This window comes from Ichthyophthirius multifiliis (genome assembly GCF_000220395.1).
Source record: "Ichthyophthirius multifiliis unplaced genomic scaffold scaff_1120509250968, whole genome shotgun sequence".
Lineage (NCBI taxonomy): Eukaryota > Ciliophora > Oligohymenophorea > Hymenostomatida > Ichthyophthirius > Ichthyophthirius multifiliis.
In genome coordinates this window covers 44898-70683 of record NW_004086329.1, presented here as the reverse complement: position 1 = coordinate 70683, position 25786 = coordinate 44898, and the positions used below count along the sequence as shown (strand labels likewise).

General features: G+C 19.6%; 4 protein-coding genes across 4 annotated transcripts, besides 16 other annotated features; 3 read left to right on the top strand and 1 right to left on the bottom strand. All coding sequences in view use genetic code 6, as the record gives it.

Moving 5' to 3' along the window:
• Positions 1-349: 349 nt before the first annotated feature.
• Positions 350-9847, top strand: IMG5_121460 (hypothetical protein; the record flags this gene model as incomplete). Its single annotated transcript, XM_004032439.1, has 7 exons — positions 350-881; positions 927-2006; positions 2334-3142; positions 3269-3430; positions 3490-8433; positions 8491-9203; positions 9250-9847. The coding sequence occupies 7 exons, from the start codon at positions 350-352 to the stop codon at positions 9845-9847; spliced, it is 8838 nt and encodes a 2945-aa protein (XP_004032487.1).
• Positions 9848-9879: 32 nt separating this feature from the next.
• Positions 9880-12974, bottom strand: IMG5_121450 (hypothetical protein; the record flags this gene model as incomplete). The annotated part of the gene is made up of 7 exons (XM_004032438.1): positions 9880-9882; positions 11521-11661; positions 11858-11942; positions 12288-12397; positions 12479-12556; positions 12615-12796; positions 12857-12974. The coding sequence occupies 7 exons, from the start codon at positions 12972-12974 to the stop codon at positions 9880-9882; spliced, it is 717 nt and encodes a 238-aa protein (XP_004032486.1).
• Positions 11166-11197: a microsatellite.
• Positions 11208-11249: a microsatellite.
• A 121-nt stretch (positions 12975-13095) lies between the features above and the next one.
• Positions 13096-13489: a microsatellite.
• Positions 13123-13278: a microsatellite.
• Positions 13123-13488: a microsatellite.
• Positions 13126-13172: a microsatellite.
• Positions 13328-13361: a microsatellite.
• Positions 13433-13484: a microsatellite.
• Positions 13433-13488: a microsatellite.
• A 1176-nt stretch (positions 13490-14665) lies between the features above and the next one.
• IMG5_121440 (hypothetical protein) lies at positions 14666-15334 on the top strand (the record flags this gene model as incomplete). The annotated part of the gene is made up of 1 exon (XM_004032437.1): positions 14666-15334. The coding sequence occupies one exon, from the start codon at positions 14666-14668 to the stop codon at positions 15332-15334; it is 669 nt and encodes a 222-aa protein (XP_004032485.1).
• Positions 15335-16327: 993 nt separating this feature from the next.
• Positions 16328-16370: a microsatellite.
• A 5016-nt stretch (positions 16371-21386) lies between these two features.
• Positions 21387-21435: a microsatellite.
• Positions 21398-21435: a microsatellite.
• A 140-nt stretch (positions 21436-21575) lies between these two features.
• On the top strand, positions 21576-22253 carry IMG5_121430 (hypothetical protein). The gene is made up of 3 exons (XM_004032436.1): positions 21576-21719; positions 21779-21903; positions 21973-22253. Exons 1-3 carry the CDS (start codon positions 21626-21628, stop codon positions 22168-22170), a joined length of 417 nt encoding a protein of 138 aa, XP_004032484.1. The 5' UTR covers positions 21576-21625; the 3' UTR covers positions 22171-22253.
• Positions 22254-23489: 1236 nt separating this feature from the next.
• Positions 23490-23535: a microsatellite.
• Positions 23492-23522: a microsatellite.
• Positions 23536-24719: 1184 nt separating the features above from the next.
• Positions 24720-24770: a microsatellite.
• An 898-nt stretch (positions 24771-25668) lies between these two features.
• Positions 25669-25693: a microsatellite.
• Positions 25694-25786: the final 93 nt, after the last annotated feature.

The window sequence follows — 25786 nt, the reverse complement described above, 5'->3', positions numbered from 1 at the left end:
CAATTAATATTTTATCGTTTTTTCACCATTTATATGCTATTTAAATATGATTGATTTTATTTAAATCTAAATATATCACAGTGGATTACTAATATTTTGAAGTTTACTTTAAATTTAATTGGAATAGTTTAAAAATATTAAAATATGCATTTTATTAAATAAATAAAATTTATATATATAGTATATATTTAACATTTTTATATATATACAGTTATTTAATTAAAAATAAATACTTATTAATTTGAAACTAATTTCAATTTAAATATATCATTTAAAAATATTAAATCTATACTTTCATAAAGAATAATATCATTATTAAAAAAATTCACAAAACTTGAAATTAAAAAAAATGTAACATCAATAGCAAACTACATTTTTAAGCAAAGAAAATCAAATAAAAAATGAGCCTAATTTTCAAAGGCAATAAAGTCCTATCAAATCAAATATACAAAGCAAAGAAAACGATGAAAATAGTTCTAAACCTTTTATTGTTACTGGCTAAAAAAAATTAAATTAATCTTAAATATAATGTCTTACTAATTTAAACCCGATAGAAGTTTTTCCATCAGAAATTCATTTCAAAAATATATAAATCAACTAAACATATGAAGTAATTTTAAAGGTAAGAAATCTAACAAAAAAAGTTAGAAGAATTCGCGTATTTTAACCTACAACACCGTATTTTAAAGCTGATTACGATCTTTAAGGCCCTCTTACAGCTGGATTAGCAATTAAAATAACTATTACTTTTGAAACTACTCCTCCAGGCAATTATATAGACACCTTAAAAATAGTAAGTGAAGAGGGTTTTTGTAAAGAAATTCCTTTGTATGCAAATATGCCTTAAGCATAATTAATTTTTGAACCATTTATAAATTTAGGTATATATTATTTAAATAAAAAAGTAATTATAATAATAAAAAAAGGTTTTGTAAAAGTACAAGAAAAAAAAAAAGATAAAATATACTTCAAAAATGAAGGAAGTATAGCTGCTAAAGTAGAATTAAAATCATCGGATCCTTAAGATTTACAAATCGAAGTAAATTAATTTATGGTATAACCAAACTAAGAATACGCTGCAGGAATTTCTTTTGATAGTCCTGATGCAGGCCTTTTTAAAGGATTCATAAGTGTAAAAACAGACGCATAATGCCTACAAAAATAAGTAGATGTGACTGCTACTTGTGTTGAATTTAGTAAATTTATTATTGATAATAAAGGCAATTAATGCACATAATTTGATTTTGGAACTTTTTATTTTGGTGAAGAGAGGAAAATCGAAGGATTTTTAGTAAATAATACACCCAATAAATTCAATTTTAAAAGTCTTTTTAGGTTCGGATTACTCTTTTCAGCTGATGACATTACCAGCTTTTAAACTCCTAATGAAGTTGGAAAAGAATAGACCGAAAAAATCATGAGTGTAAGTCCTTCGGAAGGAGTTATTGAAAGTTATTCCAAAATAAAACTTATTTTTACTTGCAAATCTAATGTTGCACTTAAAAATTAATTTTGGGCTTAATCTTATAGCTTACAAAAAGAAGATTTATTGCCTGAACTAGAGGACTATTCATATTCAGCTTTATTTTGTTATGAAGATAGTAAAGAATAACCTACTATTTTACATATTACTGGTAGAGGTATTTGTCCTACAGTTAAATTGCAAAAAAGCCTTATCTAATTTGGAGATTGTAGCGTAAACGCCTATCGCGATTTCAAATTCGGAATAGAGAATAAGAATAATAATATACCTATTAAGATTTGCTTTGATAAAATTCCTTATTTTGAAATTAGCCCAAATAATTAAGTTATTTAAGCAAATAGTAAATAATTTTTTAATGCTAGATTTTTTCCTAAAGCTGTTGGAACTTTTGAAAAAAATATGCAAATTTTCCTTATTAATAAATAATATGTTCTTAGTGTTAAAATGATTGGAAAAGCCCTTGATATTGCTAAAAAAGAAATACTTAAAAGAGGCATTGAAAGCCTTCCTGAAGACTTTTAAAGTGAAAGATAATATATCGATGAAAAAGCAATGTTCAAAGAAAAAACAAAAAAATGGTTGTTTTTTTATTATTTAAAAATACTTATTATATTAATTTTTTTCAACAAAAAATAGTATGATGTTCGTATAAATGAAACACCTTAATGGGTTAAAGAAATTAATGATTAGACAATTATAAAAAAATATGAGAACGAGAAAAAGTATAACGATATTGTACGAGATCATAGAAAAGAAAGAATAAAAAAAGAAAATAATGCAAAAATAAAATAAAAATATGAATAATTATCAGTAAAAATGCAAGAATTAGGTTATCGAAATTAATCATTAGTTTTAGATAAAGCTACGACTTTAGTAGATTCAGATAATGATGCAAAACAGCCTCCTCCAATAGATTTTGCATATGAAGTAGGAATGATTGAAAATAGAATTGACTCTCCATAATTATAGTTACCTGTAGTTGATGAACCTCTTTATGTAAATAAACCTATTGGTAATTATATACCATTTAAAAATGAAGAACTTGAAAAAACTTTTAATCCTGATGCAAATTTAGGTATAAAGAAAAAATGGCATGAATAGCCTGTGAATCATAAAGAAACACGAGAAGTTAATTAATTATTAGAAGGGGAATCATTAAAAAAAATATTTGCTGGGCCTATTCATATTAATTTTGGATAGGTTTACATAAAATCGACTATTATAAAACATTTTACAGTAAGAAACGATTTAAGAAAAGCTATTTCTGTAAGATTAATTGTTGATAGTGATGATTTAGCTGGAACTTATTAAAAGATGTAGATTGTACCTCCTAGCCAGGATGCTGGGTTTGAAATAGTACTTAAAAGCTTTAAATTAGGATAATTTAGAAGTAATGTTAAATATATTATTAATGAAAAACATACATTTGAATTGTAAGTTTTAGCAGAAATTCAAGTTGTTAGATTAGAATTATCAAAAAGTTTCGTAAAAATGTAATTTTTTGATGATAATCATGAAATGTTTACAAAAGAAACTATCAAACTTACCAATAATGGAAATGCTCCAGGTAAATTTGAATGGTTTCACACTCCTAATAAAATATTTACTGTTGTTCCTGAAAAAGGTGAAGTCCCTGCTTACTCTAATATTAATTTAAATGTTATTTATAAGCCTACTTAATTATAAGGTACTAATAAATAAGATAATTAATAACTAAATAACAATAATAACTAATAAAGACAATCATATTAATAATTACAATAAACATAATAGTAATAATAATAGTAGTAACATTTATAGGAATAATAAGTTGCTGATAAAGCTCTTTACAATCCCACTAACAGAATCGAAGAAGAAAAGTTAACACTTAGAACTTTTGATGGATTGGATTTTTAGTTGAAGTGTTAGGGAATCATTTAAGAAGCTAAATGTCAAATTTAAAAATTTGTAATTATATATTATTTTTATAGTTATGCTTTTTAATAATTTTTTAAATCAATAAAAAGAATTAGTTGGATTTAAAATAAGTATGTGTATCAAAAACAGTATTAAGAACATTTTTTATAAAAAATTAATCAAAAATGTAAGCAGTATTTGCTATAGACGAATAAACTACTCCTGAATGTGTAACATTAAGCCCTGTTAAAGGTCGAATAGGTCCAGATGAAAGTAAGGAAATAACAGTTACTTTTTTATGTAAGGAAGAAAAAGAGATAAAAGGAGAAATAAGTGTTTTAATAAGAGGTGGTAAGATTTTAAAAGCTCCTTTTTATGCAGAAGTAATAATTCCTTAAGTAATGATTCAAGAAGAGTATTTTGATTTTGGAAATTTAACGACATTAGGAAATTAAGGAATTCAAAAAATGCTATTAGTCAACAGAAGCGATATTCCAGCAGATTTAATTTTAGATATGAGAACAAATTAAGAATTATAAGGTGCATAAGAAGGAGTCGAATGCTTAGAAGTTTAAGTTGATGGAGAAGATGAAGAATCAATATTAAATTCGGTACATGAAGAAGAACACTAATAATAAGAAGATGATAAAAAAGATAATAGTAAAAATAAAGAAATAGATGAGGAAGAAGAAGAAGATGATATTGAAAGGTCAATAAATTAATCTTCATATAATTCTTTAGATTCTATTGAAGCTAAAAATAATAAAAATAAAAATAAATTATATAAATTAACTATTTTTCCCTAAAGTAAAATTAATTTTTTGTTAAAGTTTTGCCCGAAATAAATATAAAAATATGACTTTTATCTTCCTTTAACTCTTTCTAGATATGGTTCTATAAGCTCTTTAGAAAGAAGAATTCTGTGTAAAGGTTTGCATCCTAAATTTCTGATAGATCCTTAAATTTGTGAATTTAAAAGGAAAATAATTACTACACCAGATAAATGTTTTGCTAGCTCTATGTAAATAGCTTTAAATAATCCAAGTAGAATGCCTATGAAATGGAAAATAGATACAAGTAGTTTAAGTATTGATAATGTTTTCAATATAATTCCTAGTAATGGTATTGTAGAAGGAAATTCTTAAGTAGTGATTGATGCACTATTCAATCCATATACTCCAGACAAATATTAAAAGAGTGTCCCTTTATATATTCTAGAAGATGATGAGATATCAGAAGAAGTTCCTTATGTAGAAATCTCCCTAAAAGGAGAAGCAGCATTCCCCAGGCTAGTTTTTGATAGAAAAGAAATTATTTTACCTGCTGTTCCTTTAGATGTGCAATCGAAATGCATTTTTAGAATTGTTAATGACGGTTATGAAAATTTAAACCTTAAATATAAAATTATTTAGGATATTTAACCTATTAATGTTACTATTAATTGGATTGAAGGAAAAAATTTGGGAATTACTAAACATAGAATCAAAGTAGAAGCACTATTTTCTTCTAAAAAACCACTATCTTTTACTACTAGAGTAGAATTTATTGATGATTTAGATCGTATTTATTCTATTAATATTTCAGGAACTAGTGATAATAGTATTTTTACGAATTATTCTTATTTTTAAAGAAATCCAGAAGCTAAATAGCAGCTTTAAGTTGCTCCAGAAGGATTTATCTTCCTTAAAGATATCGAAAATATAAATGAAGAGTCTTTTAATCATGAAATTAATAGAAGGAACATGGGTGTACCTTCAGTAGCTTCTAATAAAAGTTTTGGATTTTAATCAATTGCAATGGGTTTGCTTGATAAAACAATTGATCATATAAAAAGATGGCTTAATTATTAAGTTTTATAACAACCAATTGTTCATTTTCCTTAAAGTGTAATTTAAAGTCACGGGAGTCAGATATTTGAATTAATGACCTTTTTAACAGGAAAACAAAACTTTCCATTTAAATATTAAAGTGATTAAATGATAAAAAGAGTCGAAAGAATAAAAAAGGTTATGCATTAATATGAATGTTTGATTTAATAACTTAAAATTGAAGGGGCTATGTTAAATCACATTCGTCCAGAATTTCTTTTAGTTTATACTGACTATTTAATTTATGTAAAAATGCTTCCTTAATAATAAACATAATTAATTAGCCAAAATGCTTTAAGGATGTCTAATTAAAAGTTCACTTATTTATAAATTGATAGCTGGATAACTTTATTCTACTAAATACTTAAAATCTATTTTTTGGGAAGATTAGTTCCTAAAACCTTCAAATAACTTCCTGGAATTCCAACAGAAAAACTTAACTTACCCCCTTGTATTGATAAAAGTAATGTTTTTTCTTAAGCTGAATAATTAGTTTTATATTGGATTGAAATCCATACTGAAATTGCTAATCCTTTAATTCGTAAAAAATTATGTAATATTGAATAAGATTTATAAGATTGCGTTTTCTTTTAGTATTTAATATAAAGTCATGTGGGAAAAAGTACAAGCAAAATGTTTTAAAATATAAAGAGAGATTGCTAAAATCAATAGGATTAAGAATAAAATGCAGAAAAAATACTTGAAGTAGCTAAAAATACAGGTATTAATACTTATTTTGAAGTTTAAGATTTCACAAAAGGATAAATGAGAGAGTTAATACTTTTCAATTTATAAATGATATATATTTTACCTAACTATATTCCAAAAGAAAATCCTATAATATTCTCATGCATCCTAGGAGAAGAAATAGTAAGGACTATAACTCTTAGTAATCCTACTTAAAGGACTATTTGGTATTAAGTAAGATTAGTAGGTCATAGTGATTTTTAATTAAATTCAGAAGATATTTTTATGATTGAACCGAAAAAAGAATACTCTTTTAGAGTTAAATTCGTATCCAGAGTTAGTGATATGGTTACTGCTCGAATTTTCTTTACAAACAGAAAAGAAAGCAATGTTTAAACAGCTGCTATTGTTTTTGATTTATAATCTTAAATAAAAGGAAGAATTTCTGAAAAGATAATTCATATCAATTCAAATTTATATGAATGTAATGACAGACATTAAATTTAAGTCACAAATAAAAGCATTACTTAAGATGGCGAATATGAAGTCCAAATTATTCATATAAAACCCGAAATACAACATGAAAATAACTCAAAGACAAAGAGAAATCCATAATTCAAAAACTCTAATAAAATATAAACACATGATGAAGAAATTTTCCCTTCATTTTTCTGTAGATAATATAATACTTAAAAATTAAGAATAAAAAAAAACAGTAGCGCAAATATTAATATACTTTTCATTCCATTAATCATGTAAACTTAGCGTTGTTATTTGATTTTCAAAGACCCTAATATAGGAGAGTTTTAATATGAAATTATAGGAACTGTAGATTCACCTTTAATGTATCCAGAAATAATTAAGCTTCCTTTAAATTCTTAGCCTATATATATTGAAACAACTACAAATATCGAAATATAATTAAATGTTTAAAATGAAGCTTAAAAGAGGGCAAGAAAGCAAATTGAATAATTAATGCTAGAAAAAAATAAAGAGAAATATTAAAAAGGAGATAAATATGCTCTTAAAAATATTGATAAAATTAACTTTCCAGGTACTAATTTAGAATAATAAGGACAGTTTTAAGTAGAAATTTAACCAGCTGTATCTTTTATTACTATACCTTAAAGTTTTACAATTCCGAATATTATTTTAAACCAAGTAGCTTTAATCTAAACAAATACTAGCAGTAATAATAATAATAATACTAGAGGAAGTATAGTAAAAGAATCTTAAAACTTGGAAAATACAGTAATTGATAATAATAATATATTTGGATTAGTGAGATTCCCTTTGTCATTTTATTTCAAAAATCCAGTTAAAGATTATAAATTAGAGTTGACATTGCATAATAAAGCAAAAACAGATATCAGAAAATATAGACTAGAAGTAACTTCTAATCCTAAACCAATAAAAGCAATACTTGAATTCAAAATACCTGCCAGATAAACTTCAACATAAGAAATTCCAATTATAAATGACTCAGAAAAAGATTGGACTATAAAAGTTTTGTTTTTCAGAGAACCTAGATTCATAAATAATCATTTATTTTAAGCCTCGGCCAATTTTAGTAAAGAGTTTGTCGTAAAAAAAAAATCTCAAACAAATTTCCTTTTATATTTCAAACCTAAATGGATTTGTGAGGCTGAATGTAAACTTCAACTATAAAACATAATCACAAATGATCTTTATGAATACACCCTAAAAGGAAAAGGATTAGAACCTTTAGCTGAAAACCATATAGTCCTAAAATGCATTTCAAGGCAATCATAAATACATGAAATTTAAGTTCAAAATCCCTACACAGATAAAGATGTCACTTATTAAGTTGAAACAGATTTAATAAATGCTTAAGGACCCCCTTCTTTGAAAATAAAAGCAGGAGCCAAAGCTTCTTATAACATTTCAGTCACTCCAGTTCTAAGTGGTTAATATACAGGCTCTATAACTTTTCAAGAATAAGAAGGTATTTATTAATGGTTTACAGTTACCCTTAACACTGTAGGTCCTGCAGCTGAAAAAGTTATTGACATATAAACCAGCATAAGATAAAGTTGTGCAACTGATATAGAAATATTAAATCCACTTCCTCATAGTGTAGTTTTCGATGTTATAATTAATGGAGTTGGGCTTGTTGGAAATTAAGTGTTTTAAATTGAATCTAACTAAGCTAAAATTTATACACTTTTATATAGTCCTTTATAAGCTGGAAAAAACAAAGGCTCAATAGCATTTATTAATTCGATTTTAGGAGAAAAATGGTTTGATTTAAATTTATAATGTGATGAATTCTAATAAGTTAAAGTCCCTATTCTTAAAACTGAGTTAGGAAAAAATTCTTAATATGTTATTAAATTAGAAAATCCTATTGATAAAAAAGTCAAAGTAATTACTAAATGCTCTAACAGTTAGAACTTTGAAGTTTTCCCTCAGGATATTGTACTTAAGCCACTCCAATAAACTGATATTTATATTAAGTATAGTCCTTCTACTTTAGATGTAACATATTATTTTATAATTATTTGATATTATATTTATTTATATAAATAATAAAAGATAATAGAATAGGCTGAAATAACTTTCTTAACTTCAGAAATAGGAAAATGGAGTTATTATTTTTCAGGTACAGGAATTCCTCCAAATAAATATGAGACAAGATAAATACATGTTAATATAAATAAAGACTATTCATCGTCAATATAATTTAAGAATCCATTAAAAGAATCAATATAAATATAAATATATATGAGAGCATAAGCAGAAAGTAAGAAGGTATTTAAAATGTTATTAAAAGGTAAGAAGGTAAAGGAAGAAAAAATTCAAACATAAATAGAAGCCTTATAGGCCTTAAATATTCCTTTCTCATTTATTCCTAATGAAATAGCAAAGTATTATTGTGAAATAGTAGTAGCAATGAATGAAAAAATAGAATGGATTTATCCAATAGAAGGAATAACTTAGTTAAATTAATAAACAATTATACAATCTTTTAAATGTAAATGCCGAGAAAGCTTAGATGAAGAATTTTCACTTAAATTAGATGGAATTAATGATAATTTAAATTAAAATGATATTTTTTCCTTTGAATTAAAAGGTATAGAAGAACATTTAAAAACAATAATTGAGAAATCTATTAATATTAAAATTAGTAAAAATTAAATTGCCAATGCAAACGACAAATTAGAGTTCTAATTAAAATTCACTCCTTTGAAACCTTTCTAAACAACTATCGAATTTCATGTATTGAGAAAAACAGGTGGTAAATGGAGGTAATTTTAAATATATATATAACAATTTATTTATTTTAAATAAAAGATATTTTATGAGCTTCGAAGCTACAGAACCAGAATTCGATGATACAATAATAATTTCCTCATCTTTGAATAAAACATAATCAGTTTCTTTCAAGCTTACAAATAAATCTAAGTAGTTTGCCTCCTTTACAGCTAGTTTTACTTCAGAATCTGACACTGAATTTACTGTATTTCCTAAAAGTGGAAATTTAGAATCCTATGGAAGAGATGGAACTAACTTTATCGTTTCGTTTACCCCTATTCAATATGGAGGAACTCGTACTGCTAAACTTATAATTTAAACGGAAGAAATGTATTGGTCATATCTTGTAAAAGGAAAATTACCAAAATATGATCCTCCTTAACCCGAATAAAGTTTAATTAATGATAAATTAGAAGCTCATTTAGATCTTAGATCTTAAGGATAATCTAATAAAAATTATATGCAAAATAATATTAAAAAAGCTAAGAAAAATAATTAAAGCAAAAAATCATTTACTAACTATGACTCTAATAATTCTACTAGAGCTTAAATTGTTAATAATTCCTAAAGTATTAGTTATATTGGAGGTGGAGCTGAAAAACAGGAAAATGTGAAAAATATGAAAAATAATGATTGATTTTAAACATAATTATTTTTACATATAATTCATCACTATTTAAAAATAATAAATAATTTAATAAAATTGTAATATTATTATTAAAATTATTTTTTAAAATTAAAATATTTTAAATAATATTATATAAACATATTTTCATTTTCTAAAAACAAAATTTAAACACTTTTCATATAAATAAACTTAATTATATTTGACTATATTTATTATTAGATAAATTTAAAATTTAATCTTTTATTTATTCAAATTTTATGTAATAATTGACATACTTAAATCCTCTTATTATACAGCCAATTCTTTATTATCTAGCAATATAACAAGAAAAAAAATTAAAATTAAAACGGATTATTCACAGTAGTAGTATTTCTATTTTCAGAAAGTTATATATTAAATTTCTAATTCATTTTAGTTTTTAAATAATCATATAAAATTTGAATATTATCAGTTTTATTAATTTTTATATTTACATCTTTATGATTATGCAATTTTAATTTTATATTTGTTTTTAGTAGTTTACTTTCATCCATATAAATATATAATTTTGATTATTTAGTAAATATATCTATTATTATTATATACAATTTTATTATGGTTGGTAATTTATATTTTCTTATCTTTTTTTAATAATTTATTTGAATTTATATATTATATCAGTATCTTTTATATTTTAATCCAGTCTTTTATGATATTGTTATCTTAATTATATTGATAATTTTCTTTAGTATATTTGCTATTTCTTTGCTACTATTAGTTTAATTCTTTCATGAATTATTAATTTTCTTATTTATTGTAATCTTTTAATTCACTATTTATATAAGGAGTAATTTCAAAATATTATTTACCAAAATCTCCTATAATTTATTTTAAGTTTCTAAATAAAAAATTATATTATTTAAAAATATTACTTTTCTGCCTTTTATACATCTAATGAATTTGATAGATTAAAAAATATATTTAAAAGAAAATTTTACATTCTACTGATATATTAATACGATTTTTTTTTTATTTTCAGATATTATAATTAAAAAATAATGATAACTAATGAAAAACTACGATATATTAAATAATATAAATACTTTTTTCACCTCCTATATATAATATAGTTGAATTTTTATCCTTTTTATATTTATTTTAGTACCTTTAAGTCCGTCTAAAGTTTTGGACATATTTTATATTGAAATAAATTTAAAATTTAAACTAGAATTTCGAAATAAATAATAAATATAAAATAAATATATTAATTTTAATTAAAATTAATTATAAAAAAAGTAAAGTCAATAAATAAAATATGAAGTACATAAAAATTAATTAATAAATGAAAATATATATATATATATATATATATATTATATAAAATTTATTCAATTCTTTTTTATTAATAAATAATTTTTTGTTTATTTATAAAGTATATATCAATTTTTAAGATATTAATAGAGGTTTCCTATTAATCCTTTTTATTATGTTTATTTCTATAATTAACTTCTAATCGAATTTTAGTTTGAAGTGGCATTTAGAATAAAAGTTCTATTATTATTTATATATTTAAAGTATTTTTTTAATATTTACTAGATTTTCTAATGAACTTTATTTAAATCAATTCCTCCAATAAAAGATAAAGATTTATCTTATTTCTTTTATTTAGTTTAAATATTTTTTTTTGTTATTAATGAATTTACTTTAAAATAAAAAGTTAATATTGGTTCTGGCTCGTAATCAGCCTTACTAGTTTTCAAATCGTCAGCATTTATAATATACTTTTCTTCAATATAATCAATATCGATTATTGATTATCCTTCTGGGTCTTTTTTACATATAATCTTTTTTTATTATTTTATAAGTATATGTTTTATAAATAATAATTTAAAATACTTAACATGGGAATATCTGCTATTACCCTTATTTTTTTAAATTAAAAATCATAATTGTTTAATCTAATTAACTTATCTATATTATTTGAATTATTTTTGTTTTAAATCGAATTAAATTTTTATTTTTTAAATTATAATTTTATACATATTGATTAAGTTTAGAGATTTCTTGCTATTAAATTTCGAGGTTTTTTTCTAAAAGTAATGTTTTCTCATTATTAGATTAATTTCTAAATTTTTTTAAAAAAATTATTAGTATAAAAAATATTTTTATTTTTTTAAAACATTTTATTTTTATATTCCAAATTTTATATTTTTTCATTTAATAATTAAATATCAACTTAGGCACTTTTATATTAATTATCTATTTATTCTACTTCTCTATTTTTTAATTTAATAAATTAATATTTTCATTTTTCAAATTTAATATTTCATTCTAAAATGCAGTTAAATCCAAACTTTATTAATTTTATTAATCAATTTAATTTTTAAGAATTAGATTTTCTTCTTTCAAATATTTGTTTTCATTTAATAATTTTTTGCATATATTTTTATAATTTTATTAATCATTTTACACATTAAAGCCTAATATTGAAACTAATTCTTAAAAGAAAGAATCATTCTAATTATTATTTTAATTGTTTTCTATTTCCTTTTTTAATTTCATATACAAATCTAAATATTTCTTTTAATTTTTAAATTAAATAAATAAATATGATAAATAAAATTATATATATAGTTTTTTTTTTTTTTTTTAACAAAATACTTCTTTATTTAATTATTCTCTAATTAAACTTTCATTTAAGTCTGAAATTTCTTAAATTAGCTTTGCATTTAACTATTCCTATTTTATAATAATATTAACAATATTTTTTAAAAAACTAAATAGAAATATATATTACTATTTAAATTAAATTCTTTTAAACCTATTCTAAATTTCGTTTTAATTCTTAATTTTTTTTATCTGATTCAGTTTTTAACTCTCTTTCCTTTAAAACAGCATCTTTTAAAATTAACATTTTTTTCTTCAAAGATTTTTATTAATAACAATCATTAGTTCTAGGATCCATAGTCAATCTTAAAGCTATTAAAAATATAAAGTAAATAAAAAAAGTTAATAATTATATTTATTTATTAAATTTACCCAAGCTACTCCTATTAAATATTTAAATTTTATTAAGTTAAAACTCTTAACTTTCTATTTTTTCAAATCCACTAGTAGAAGATGATGCTGAGTCTTGTTATTTTAAAATTTTTTACATTTTTTATTATTTTTATAATAATATTATAAATTTTTTTTGAATTTATATTAAATAAATAGTAGAAAAAATAAAGAAAATTAGTTATCAAAGAAACCATTAGAAAAATTAATAGTATTAAAAAATATACATATTATATTTTTATTAATTAATTTATATATATATATATATATATATATATATATATATATATATATATATCTATGAATTTTTTTATGTATTTATATTTAATTTTATATACAAATTTATATATTTATATTTTTTTAGATGTATTTATTTTTATATTTATATTATTTTATAATTATATTATATTTTCAATATTTTTATCTATTATTAATATTTTTCTTTTTTTGTCATTTTATATCTATTATTTTTTATATTAATATTTTTAGAAATATTTATATTTAAATATAAATTATCCATATTTTTTTTATATTTATACTATGTTTTATAAATCATTAATATTATATATATATATTATATTTATATACATATTATATTTATATATTATATTTATTAATTTTTTTTTTATTATTTATAAATTTTAATTTTAAAACTTAAATAAATTTTAATTAATAATTATTAAGTATTAATTTTAAATAAATACAAAATATTTTATTTATAATTTTTAATCGATTTTTTTTTTAATCTTTTCTATTAAATTATCATTTAAATTTTTTTTTTAAATTTATAAGCTATTTTACCTTTTTGTAAATATTAATATATATAGGCTATTTTAATTTGAAAATTAATTTATAAATAAAATTTTAATACTATTTATATTTCATCCAAATATTTAAAAAAAAAGAAAAATATAAAAATTATGAATTTTAAGTAACTCAAATATTGTCTTTATATAAATTTTAACTATATTATAAAATTAATTGTTTATTAGTTCTTTTTGGTAATAATATGGATGTGATAATACATCAAATTTAGAATAAATTTTAAGCATCGAAAATTTGACATGTGAGGAATTATTAAATACAGAAAACATAATAAATGAAGTAAAGCAAAACCCAATAAAATTCATTAACTTGTAAAAAATAAAATTCATATAAATTTTGATTGAAATTTAATATTAAAATAAATTTGTTATTAAATATAAAATAATTATAATAAAGTTTGAAAAATAATTTTGATATATTTAATAAGCTTTTAGATTATGCTATAAATATGCCAGATGAAGAAGGAGATGATGAGAAAAAGTTATATAAGTAAATTAAGATAAAATTTATATTTAAAAAAGGCTTATTTTTATTAAGCTATTTTTTTCTTTTTTAGATATCCCTTTGTTTCTAGTGAATTATTAGGTTCTAATTTAAAAGGCATAGAAGAAATATATTTTAATTTAAATATTAACCTAATAGATCAAAATTCTGAAAATAATATAGCCGCAAAGCATAATGATTCGTTTGGCCTTCAAATCGAACAAAATGAAAAATAAGAAAGATTGGAAAAAAAAGAAATAAATAATTAAAAAGACACAAAATAAAAAAGTTAAAATTAAGTAACGGAAATTACCAGTAAATAGTTATTAAATAAAATATTTAAGTTCATAATTGAGAATAAGGAAATCGAAGAAACCCAAGCAGGTTATTTCGCGAAAATATTTTCTAATTTGATGACTAATAGTGGGGAAATATATAATTATATTTCAGATAAAAAGGAAATATTAGAAGGCCTTGTAAATAATGTAAGAAGTAAAAGTATTTTGGAGTTAATTTCTAGACTTATAATACATGTAGGTTTTCATATAGATGATAAAGTAGACTAATTTTGTTAATAAAGAGAAACATTATTAAATTTATTAAACCAAAAATTCAAAAGCGGTGATGTTAATGAAAAAGAAAACATTTTTCTAATCTTATAGGAAATTTTTTAAGAATTAGTTTAATAAAGTAAACATAACAAAGCACTTAAAACATGCTATAATTATATTAATAATATACAATTTGTTTAATCTTTTTTTGATGTTATTTCTGATTAAAATAATTGTATTCTTTCGGTTGGATATGCGGCTAATAGTCTTAGTATTTTAGTTGCTTATTATAATTCTAAAATAAAATAACATTGTGATTAATCTCATGAAGTTTTAAATGAAAAAATATTCGAAGATGATGAAGAAATTGTATTTCCAGCAGTTGAATCATTTAACTAAAGTACAGAAATTTTAGTTAACTACCTTAATAATAAGGTAGATGATAAAATTTAGACTTCATATAAATAATAAATTACTCCTTTGGGTTTTGGAAAGCTTAAAATAGCAGAACTTATGGCACATATATTTAAAAGCGAAAATATTTAATTAATTAATAAATTAATAGAAGCTGGCTTGGTTAAAATTTTATAAAATTTAATGATTTAGTATCCTTGGAATAATATATTACATTTTTATATAGAGAAAATATTTAGTGAAAGTATTTAAATTATAAATGAGAAAAAATCTTAAATTTTATAAAAATATATTTTTGAAGAGAATAATATACTTGAGTTTATTGCTATTAATTCACAAGAAAAAGAAGAGAAAAATGGATTTTTGGGTTTTTTAACTAATTTAGCTAGAAAAATATAAGAAAATACTAAAGCTTTTTCTTAATATAAAGAAAATAATTTAATTTGGTAAAAATATGTTTAAGAAACGTATTTAAAAATAACTGAAAGAGAAAATAAAAAATTAGCGGCTAATGAAAATGTTGAAAATATTATAAGTTAGAAATAAATTTAAGATACTAATTTCAATGAAATAGATACTGAATAAATATGTTAAGTATTTTTCTTTTTATTTTATTGAATTAAGTTTTATTTTTTTAAAAATAGAGATTTAATAATTATTTTGAGAATAAAAAATAAAATCCTGATAATGAGTATGTTTTTAGTGATGATGATGAGGAATGTACGACTGAAAATATTAAAAATGAGAATCATGATATTGCCAATTAAAATACAGAACCTAGTGATAAAAATAATAATACTGATAATTCTATTAATAGCGATGGACAATAAAATAAAAATGAATAAGATAATTAAACTAAAAAAAGTACTGGAGTTAAATAAGAACTAAATAAATCTTAAAACTCTGATGATAAAAATGCATCTATGTATTTTTTAATTTTAATATATATAAATTTTATTTCAATTAATACAGATAAGAATTTTTTGAAAATGAAGTAAAAAGTGAATTTATTATAACCTCATTTATCAAAAGATCAAACAGTAAAACGTAAGAAGAATTTTGAAAAGGTTTTTCGCACTATAACATAAATATTAAAATTATACAAAAAAAAAAAAAAAAAAAAAGAAGAATAATTTTATAAGCCAAAATATATTTTTATCTTATAAAAACTTATTAAAATATAATATAATAAAAGTTATTAAATAATAAAATTAAAATTTATTTGAATATATATATAAATATAGTATTTACAATACTCAATTTTTTTGTTTTAACAAAAATTATATAATAATAATTTCATATTATAGAAAATCAGTATACATATTAAAAAATGCTATGAGTTCTTTATAAAAGTTATAATCTGTTTAATATTTATTTGAAATAAAATATCATATTTGTAAATAGTAGTTAATTAAAACAGTTTTCAATTAGACTCGTTTTTTCATCATTTTTTCTAAACAACTTTTAGATTATTTCCAAGTGGAGGTGAAAAGAGACAAGGAGGGGCTATAAGGCATAAATTAATTTATTAAAGGTTTTATCTTATATATTTTAATTCAATTTTAACAAATAATAAATTTATAAAATAAAAAAAATGTTATTTATTATAATTTATATTATTTTTTTAATTATAATAAACAAAAAAATAAAATATTTAATAATAAAATGTCCGCCATATAGATTATCTTATCTTAATTTTAAATAGACTGTAATTATGCTTTAAGAGAATTATAATTAGATGATTATGATAAATTTTACTTTTAATGTTTATAAAATCTAACAGATGCCCCATAAATTTCAAGAGAATAATTTTAAAATGAATTTTTCGAATAATAAGATTAACCTTTATTTAATTATATTAATATAGTAATAGAAAGTTTAAGTGAAAAAAAAATTGTTGCTGCCGGAACTATTGTTATTGAAAAAAATATTGTTGGAAATATAGGACACATTGAAAATATTGTTACTACTAAAGAATAATAGGGAAAAGGTTGGGGTTCTTTAATTATAAAAGCACTAAATAGAATTGGTTTAGAAAATTAAAAATGCTAAAAACTATCTCTTTATTGTAAAGCTTCTAATATTACTTTTTATGAAAAATTAGGGTACATTTTCGAAGGTGATGAATTTTTTTTAAGAAAATGAAAAAAAAAAAAAAAAAAATCACTATTTATTTTATATTTTTTGTTATTATATATATACTTTATTATTTGAAATAATAATTAGAAACTGTTTATTAAATTTATATATAAAAAATGACAAGTATAAAAATACATTATTCAAAAATAATTAATTCTTAATAATATTTTTTTTAGCTTTAAAATTAATTAAAAAAAGCTATACTCTTATATAAACTAAAAAAAATGATTATTCCTTAATTTAAAATATCTTAAGATACAAAGTATATAATAATATTAATACGACTACCTTATGTTAAAATATCAAACTCAGAGTTTTTTATAGATTAAAATACATTTAAGTATTTTCTTCATCCTTATTTATTATCTATAGCATTTAAAAATCCTCTAAAGTATGTCGAAGAACCTTCTTCGGTTAAATATGATTGCGAAAAATACGAGCTTACAGTAAATCTACTGAAAGAAAACGAAGGAGAGTTTTTCGAAGATTTAGATATGATCTCTAAATTACTAAATTAGAATAAAAAACCAAAAAAGATAAGAAAAGAGCTCCTAAAATATAAGTTATTGGAGAAGTAGAAAGCTTAGAAGAATAATTTGATGAATAATTAGTTATTTGTAATCGTATTAATAATTTTAATTATGGTTTTAATGATTAGTTTTGTGATTTTTTTAATGATTTAGAAGATGAGATTTATGAAATAGGAAATTTAAATCCTGATTAAATCCCAAAAAAGGATAGAAAGGATTTAAGAAACCTTTATTTAAAGGAGAAATTTGATGAAGATACTTATGCATATGATACTTTTGAGAACGAAGAAATATAAGAGCATATAAAATGTAATTATTTAAGAAAAATTTAAAAAGAAGAAGAAAAAAATAATGATTATTTTACAAATGAAGAATTTATTATTTTAAAAAAACTTCCTAATAAAGAATTTATTATAAAAAATCAAAAAAAATGCTTACTAGAATTACTTGATATTATATTTGCTTATGTTTATGAATATAAATGTATGTAAGGCGAATTTTCATGTGAAAGTGGTTAAACTATAAATTAAATTTCGAATTCTTTTTCTTGCTTTTTTTCTGAAGATTGTATCGAAAATATATTAAGTGCTTGCTTTTCAAGAGCACTTGTCTTTCCTCTTGTTAGAAATTACGATTTATGTGTTTAAACTTAGAAGGAGGTAGCAGAGATATTTATTTAAGGAAAAAAATAAGTTCTTAAATGTTTATTAGGAGTTTATGGCATATTTGAAAAAAACGAACCTAGATATTTATTAAATACGCTTTTTGTGAGTGATTTTTGTATTTGGATTTAATAAGTTAAAGAAGAAATTATTTAAGAATTCGGAAAGAGTATTTAATAGATTAAAATTAATAAAAAACAACTAATATTTGATATAGAGGAGGTTGAAAAAGAGTGCTTAGAGATTATAAATAATAATAAATGATTAATTTTTTTATTTGTTTATGTATAAAAATAAATATTTTTTTTTTTTTCAATATTAATTTTATTATTATAAAGATTTAATTTTTTTTGCAGATTATTTTAAAACTTCATCTATTTAATTTTATAATTCTTGAAATTTCTAATGATCTAATTATTATATTTGGTCTTATTTTTTCTTAAAAAGATTTGTTCTTTCTTCTTAATATTTTTGTAAGTCTTAAAATAGTTTATCTAAACACTATTCTGATTATTTATAATTTTAAATAAATTTTTAGTTTAGTTAAGGGACAGTAATCACTATTTTTTTTTTATCTTTTGTAAGATTTTCTAAATCACTAAGTTTTTTTATATTAATTCTATATTATTTTTTATTCTGTTTATTTTTTAAGAATAGATATTTTTCTTTTCTTCTATTGTCTCAATATATTTTTTTTCGGTTTTTTCTTTTAAATCATTCATCTTAGTATATTTATCGTCAAAAATTATATATTATTCTTACAATTTAGAAATTCCAAAATCTATTTTTTCCTATAAATCCACTATTTTTTCTGGAAAATCAATTTCTTAAGGTTAAAAAACTTACATTTGGTATTCTTATTTTCCTATATTTAAAAGTTATTCTAAAAAGTTTTGATTTAAATATTCAAAATTTAAATGAGTTTATAAATATTAAACTTAAAAAAAGTGAATATGGATAAATAATTCTTTTTAAACGTTTTTATTGACATTACAAACAATCAATAGATCATTTTATTAATGAACAAAATAATATCCAAAAGATTCCAAAGAAACATTTTTTTCAGAAAGCTTTTTTTCTGAATTAATTAACACTTTGAATTCACTTTTTGAGTCTTCGTTTAAATATTTCATTTTATCTATCGAATTCTATTCTATATTTGCTAGCCAAATTAAGTTAATTGAATAAATTCTATTCATATATAAAAAACATATCGCTTCTTCTATATTTGGGTTCTCTTTTGTTAATTTTCCATATTAATTTTCAATAAATTAAAGGGCTTTTCCTTATGGATACTCTATTGGACTTTCTAAATGAAATTTTTAGAAATCTAAAAGTTAAAAAACGTATTTATTTGAACCAAAATCATTAGGAAATACAGGTAAAGTACTAAATAATATTTTTACTGTAGAATAATTATTTCTACTTGTTTTTTTTACCAAAATAAAAGTGTGTAGAATTCCTTTTTTTGATTAAATTTTATGAAATTTAACATATTATCTTAATATTTTATATTCTTCATTATTTTTTGTTATTTTTTATAAATTAAATTAGATTTTGTAATCTTACATATTTCCTAATAATATCGTATTTTTTTTAAAACTTTAACTTTTTAAGACTTAGGAAGATTAAAAATTAAGCATTTTATTTAATAATTAAATCAGAAATTTAAAACTAATTTTTTTAAATTATATTATTTAATTAAATATTGTTTTTTTTACCAATCTATTTAATTTATTTCAGATTCTATATTTGATTATAGTATATTTTATATTTCCTTTTCTAATTATTAAATAAGATTTTATATATTAGAAACTTATACTTAGACACCTTTAATAAAAAAAGGACATTAATAATAAATAGTTCCTTTATCAGTTAAAAAATACAATGCGAAAAAATCTAAATCAACAAAAGATTAATTGTTTCCGAATTCAAAATCTATTAAAAATTCATTTACTTTTACGAAATTTTATAAATTTTACACATATATAGGTTATATAGTTTTATATTAAATATTTCTAATAAAAATTTCTTATTCAAATTTATATATTTAGCTTTATTAGTTTTAATCATGTTAAATTTCTTCTCCTAAATAATTCTATATTCGAAAAATAAGAAACTACTTGCTTTTTGTTAATACAGCTATATTTTTTTCATCCATTCTTAAAAACTTTATGCTTTATATTTATTATTTTATTTCTAATTTTTAAAATAATAGGTTTGGTTTTTAGTGCTTATCATTTAAGATTTTAAAATCAATCAAATATGCTTAAAATTTAGAATATATACATATAATATTTTCTTTTTCAGATATTATAATTTCAAATTATTCTTCTTCTTCTTATTAATTAATATTCGTTTAATATTTTTTATTAAATATCTCTTACTCATTTGAAACATTTATTTACCATAAATAGACATTTTTGTTATTAGTTTCTAAAAATAATAGGCTTTCGCCAAAAATAAGTCCGGATTTATTATTTAAATTTTATTCAACTATTAAAGGCTTTTATTCTTTTAATAATTAGTTTATTTTTTCTTCCATTTTTATATTCTTTTTTTTTTTTTTGTTTAGACAAAATAATTAAAATATTGCGCTTTTTAAAAATATTTTATTTTATATCTTTAATATTTAATTGTTTTTTATTTATTTTTATTATTATTATAAGAAATTATTAAAAGGACTATATAATTGAATGTTTTTGTTTTTTATTTTACATAAACATATAAATTAGATTTTATAAAGAAAAAAAATTAAGATAAATAAATATTCAAAAAATGTATTATTTTAATTATAATAAGATTAATTAAATTTCAAATTATAATTAATTTTATTATATTTTAGATATAACTTATTTTATATAATAAGTGATTTATTTTTTTTACTTTTAATATATAAACTTTTGTATATATACTTAAAAAATATATTATATATTTAAAATATAATTTTATATTTATTAATTTATTATAAACATATTTTTTTAAAAAAAAAATAACAAAAAAAAATGGAAGATAATTAATAAAATAATAAAATATCTTTATATATAGATTTAAATCTAAATAAATAAGAACAAAGAAAATAGACTCTAAAGAAAAAAGAACAAATAGTAATGAAAAAGTTTTATAAAAATTGGGTAAAAGATTCTGATGCAAAAGTTTGTTTTTAATGTAGAAAACTATTTATCTTTATTTTTAGAAGAAGACATCATTGTAGAATATGTGGGTAAATATTCTGTTCTAAGTAAAAATAAATAATAATTTATATACTAATTATTTTATTATTATAATAAAACAAAAAAGATGTGGAAATTATTATTTTTCTACACTTACTTAAGAAAACAATAAAATCATAAAAAATACAAGACTATGTAAACAATGTTTTGATAAATGTAAGGATTATTTAAAATAGGAAAATATTTACGAGAGTAAAAAAAAAATATTTTAATTTATTTTTCTATATAAAATATAAAAAATGTAAAAATTAATTAATATAGAATCAGACGAAGAATTCGATGAAAACTCCGAAGACGAAATAGAAGAAGAAAAAATTAACCAGTTATTATTCTTAAATTCAAATTATAAAGATTTGTTTGATTAAAATTTAAGGAAACTAACAAATATTATATTTTAGAATGATTAATATATTCTTGATAATAGAGATACCTTTTTCTTAATTGTTAATTAATGTTTGAAATAACTAAAAACAATTAAAAAGAAGAACTATTTTATTTAAAATAATAAAAACGAAATGGATATTAATTAATAAATTTTTATTAAAAAATGGTTTTGTAAAGAACAATAATTTTTAATAAATGTATAAGGGATAATAAAAAGCAAAAATGTAGCAAAAAAACAAATGAAAACATATTTAGGAAAAGGTAAATAATAAAATCATACAAATAATGTAAATACATATAATATAAATTCAAATGACTTAAATTTTGATTAATAATGTTAAAATATTATGAAATAATAATAAACATAATATTATAAATAAAAAACAAAAAAATCAAATAAAAGCTTTTCTAACTCTTTTGAATCTTAGTCTCATTATTATTAAGAATGTAATCAATTTTAAGTAAGATGCTTAATTATATCTTCATAGATAGACACTTTTTTAGGAAACGATTTAATACATGCTGATTTATAAGAAATAATAAACTGTTAATAAGAAAATTTCTAAAAAATAATAAGGACAATTAAAAATTATTAGCCTTAAATTATTTTCTGTAAATAAAATGTAGATGAAAAAATACTTTAGGAACTTGAAAAAGGCTGTATTTGTGTAGTTTAAAAATTAAAAGATACTACAATTGCTTAATTGGCGGAGATTGCGCGTTGTTAAATTATTGAAAATACTTAATAATTTATTTATTCTCAAAAAATTAATGAAGATTATATTGGGCACTTAACATCAGTTTATTTCAAAAATTTTCATTATAAATATAATTAAAAAACTTTAATGTTTGTTGAAGGTGATTAAAAATATTCGCCCTTTTATACACTATTAATTTGCGGGGATGATGAAATTAAATTGAAAGAAACAAAAAAAAATATTAAAAGTTATTTTAATCGATTTTAATTGTTTTTTTTTATATATTTTTAATAGTTTTATTATCTTTGGCTAAAAATTTGTATTTAGAAAGAGAACTTATTTACAAAAATGATTAGATGATTAAATTAAATAAAAAAAGCAAAAAACTTTATTTAGAAAGTTTGGAAAATAACATTATTGATTTTGGAAATTTAAATGGATTTATAAATGATAAAATTGGAGATAATGAATATATTTAAAGTTGCTTAAATAATTATTAATATACATAAATAAATTACAGAATAGGAAGTGAATAAATTTTTAGTGATTTAATACAAAAAGAAGATTTATAGAAATATATTTAAGATAAAAAAATAAATTATTATAATACTAAAGTAGGAAAATTAGCTAAAATTTGTGACTATTAATATAAGTAAATTTAATTTTATAATTAAGGAGATGAATCTTTATGTAAAAATTATATATATATAAATATATATATATATATATTCATATATTTATTTAAATTTTATATTTTTAAAGTTAAGTTTCTCTTTTATTTGTCAAAAAAAATAAACACATAATGTTAAAATTGCTAGTCAGCAATGTATAATCATATACATCTATTCGTTTAATAAAATACATTTATAAGAGTTAGTATAAGTGAAAAATTTGTAAGTATAGTAAACTCTTAATAAATAGAAGTAATAAAATATGTATAAAAATAGACTTAATAACAACAATAGCAATCCCAAGGTTAATATAATAAAAAATTATAATAAATATAAGATAAAAAATATAAATATTTTAGAATAAAAAACACATAATTAAGATAGAAATACACATAATAATGATAAAAAAGTATATAGTTATATATGTTGTAAACAATGTAATTTAAATTTATGTAATGGATAAAATATAGACTTTACGAATATAGCAAAATACTATTCATTTAATAGATTTTTATAACATATGTTTTAGAATTATAGTGAAAATTATAATATATCTAAAGTGTAATAATTAAAAGAATTAAAAGAAAACAACTATAATTAAAATAATAATGTATATTAATAGTCTTTAAATTTCCTTGGTTAATAAAAATGTAGCCATTTAAAAAAATCGAGAGTTTTTTTAATTACAGATGTTGAAATTAGATTTGAAGTTTTGAAAAATAATATTTATTCATTAGACAAAATATAATTTAATGAAAATAATTCAATTAAATTAGAAGAAAAATATTATAAAGAGTATTTTTTTTAGTTTAAAAATATGCTTACAATTGCGAAAAATGAGGCTTTTTAAAAATAATAAGAACTTCAAAATTACTTAGCAATTAAAAAAAATCATAAATATTAATAATTAATGAGTGAAGTAGAATTTTATTATGAAAAAATAAAATGTGAAATTGATTATATTATGAATATTATGGATGATAATATTAAATACTTTAAAGATTGCATTAAAATTTATATTTTGGAATAAAGAATTAATATTTATTTAATAAAAATAAATTAGAGATTAAAAGAAGTCAAAAGAAGAAAGAATAAACTTTTAATTGATACTTAATAAATTCCTAAAAACGAAAGGTTTTTTAAAATTATTATATATAAATAAATATATTTATAATTTTTGTTTAGAGATGAAAGTGTAAGTATAAGTGGATTAGATAATATAGAAAGTATAGACGAAACAATAGAAAAAATAATGTATATATATATATATATATATATATATATATATATATATATAATATAATATTAAACTTAAATATATATAAAAAAAAGTACAGATGAAAATAAATAAAAAATTTAAGATTTTTAAGTTTTAAATGGATAAGAAGAAAATATAAATGATAAAGAAACTTAATAATTATTTGTATATAAAAAGAGTATATAATAATATTATTACCTTTTTTTTTTTAAAAATAAATAAATAAATAAATAAGGAATACATTCCTCTTTATTAAAAAAATTTTCTGTGTATGATTGCTTGGGCATTAAATTCTAAAGTTTATGCAAAACATATGAAAGAAATAGAATTAAATGGAAGTTTAGATAATTAATAAGAAATTAATAAAAAAAAAAATAATATTCTTGATTCTTAATAAGAATCCGATAAATCTTTCCCAGAATATAATAAAAAAATATCTGTAAAAATCCTTAAATAATAAGAAAATGACGTTTTTATGAAATTTGATCATTATTTTCCCGAAAAAAGCTAAAAATTTTATCCACATGAAAACTTAGAATTTTAATCTTTGAATAATTTATAGACTATAGGATAGATTAATAAACCAGAAGATTTTGTTATTGAAAATACTATATTTTAAGATGATTAAATACACTAATTTTAAGAAGAATTTAAAAAGAGAAAAGCTTTAGAAAACAAATAAGGTATTATAAATGAAAGCAAGTTTGATTCAAAAAATAATCAAGAAATTAGTATTTAAAAAGATGCTCATATTAAAAAAAAAAAATCTAGTATTATTCTGAATAAAAATATGTCATTTAGGGGTAAAAAGAAGATTTTTAGGAACATAACGAAAATAATGAAGTACTTTAAGAAAAAAATGAAGAAAAATAAAAAAATTTATTTGAAAACTCTTTTTCTGATTCAAACTATGAATATTATAATTAATAGGAATAAATGACACCTTAAATATAATAGTAAAATATAATAGTTAATTTAAATAATGAAAATAATTTAAAAATTGAAGGAGATTACGAACTTTTAAAATATAAAATACATTCCATAAAAAACAAAGGAGGAGAGTT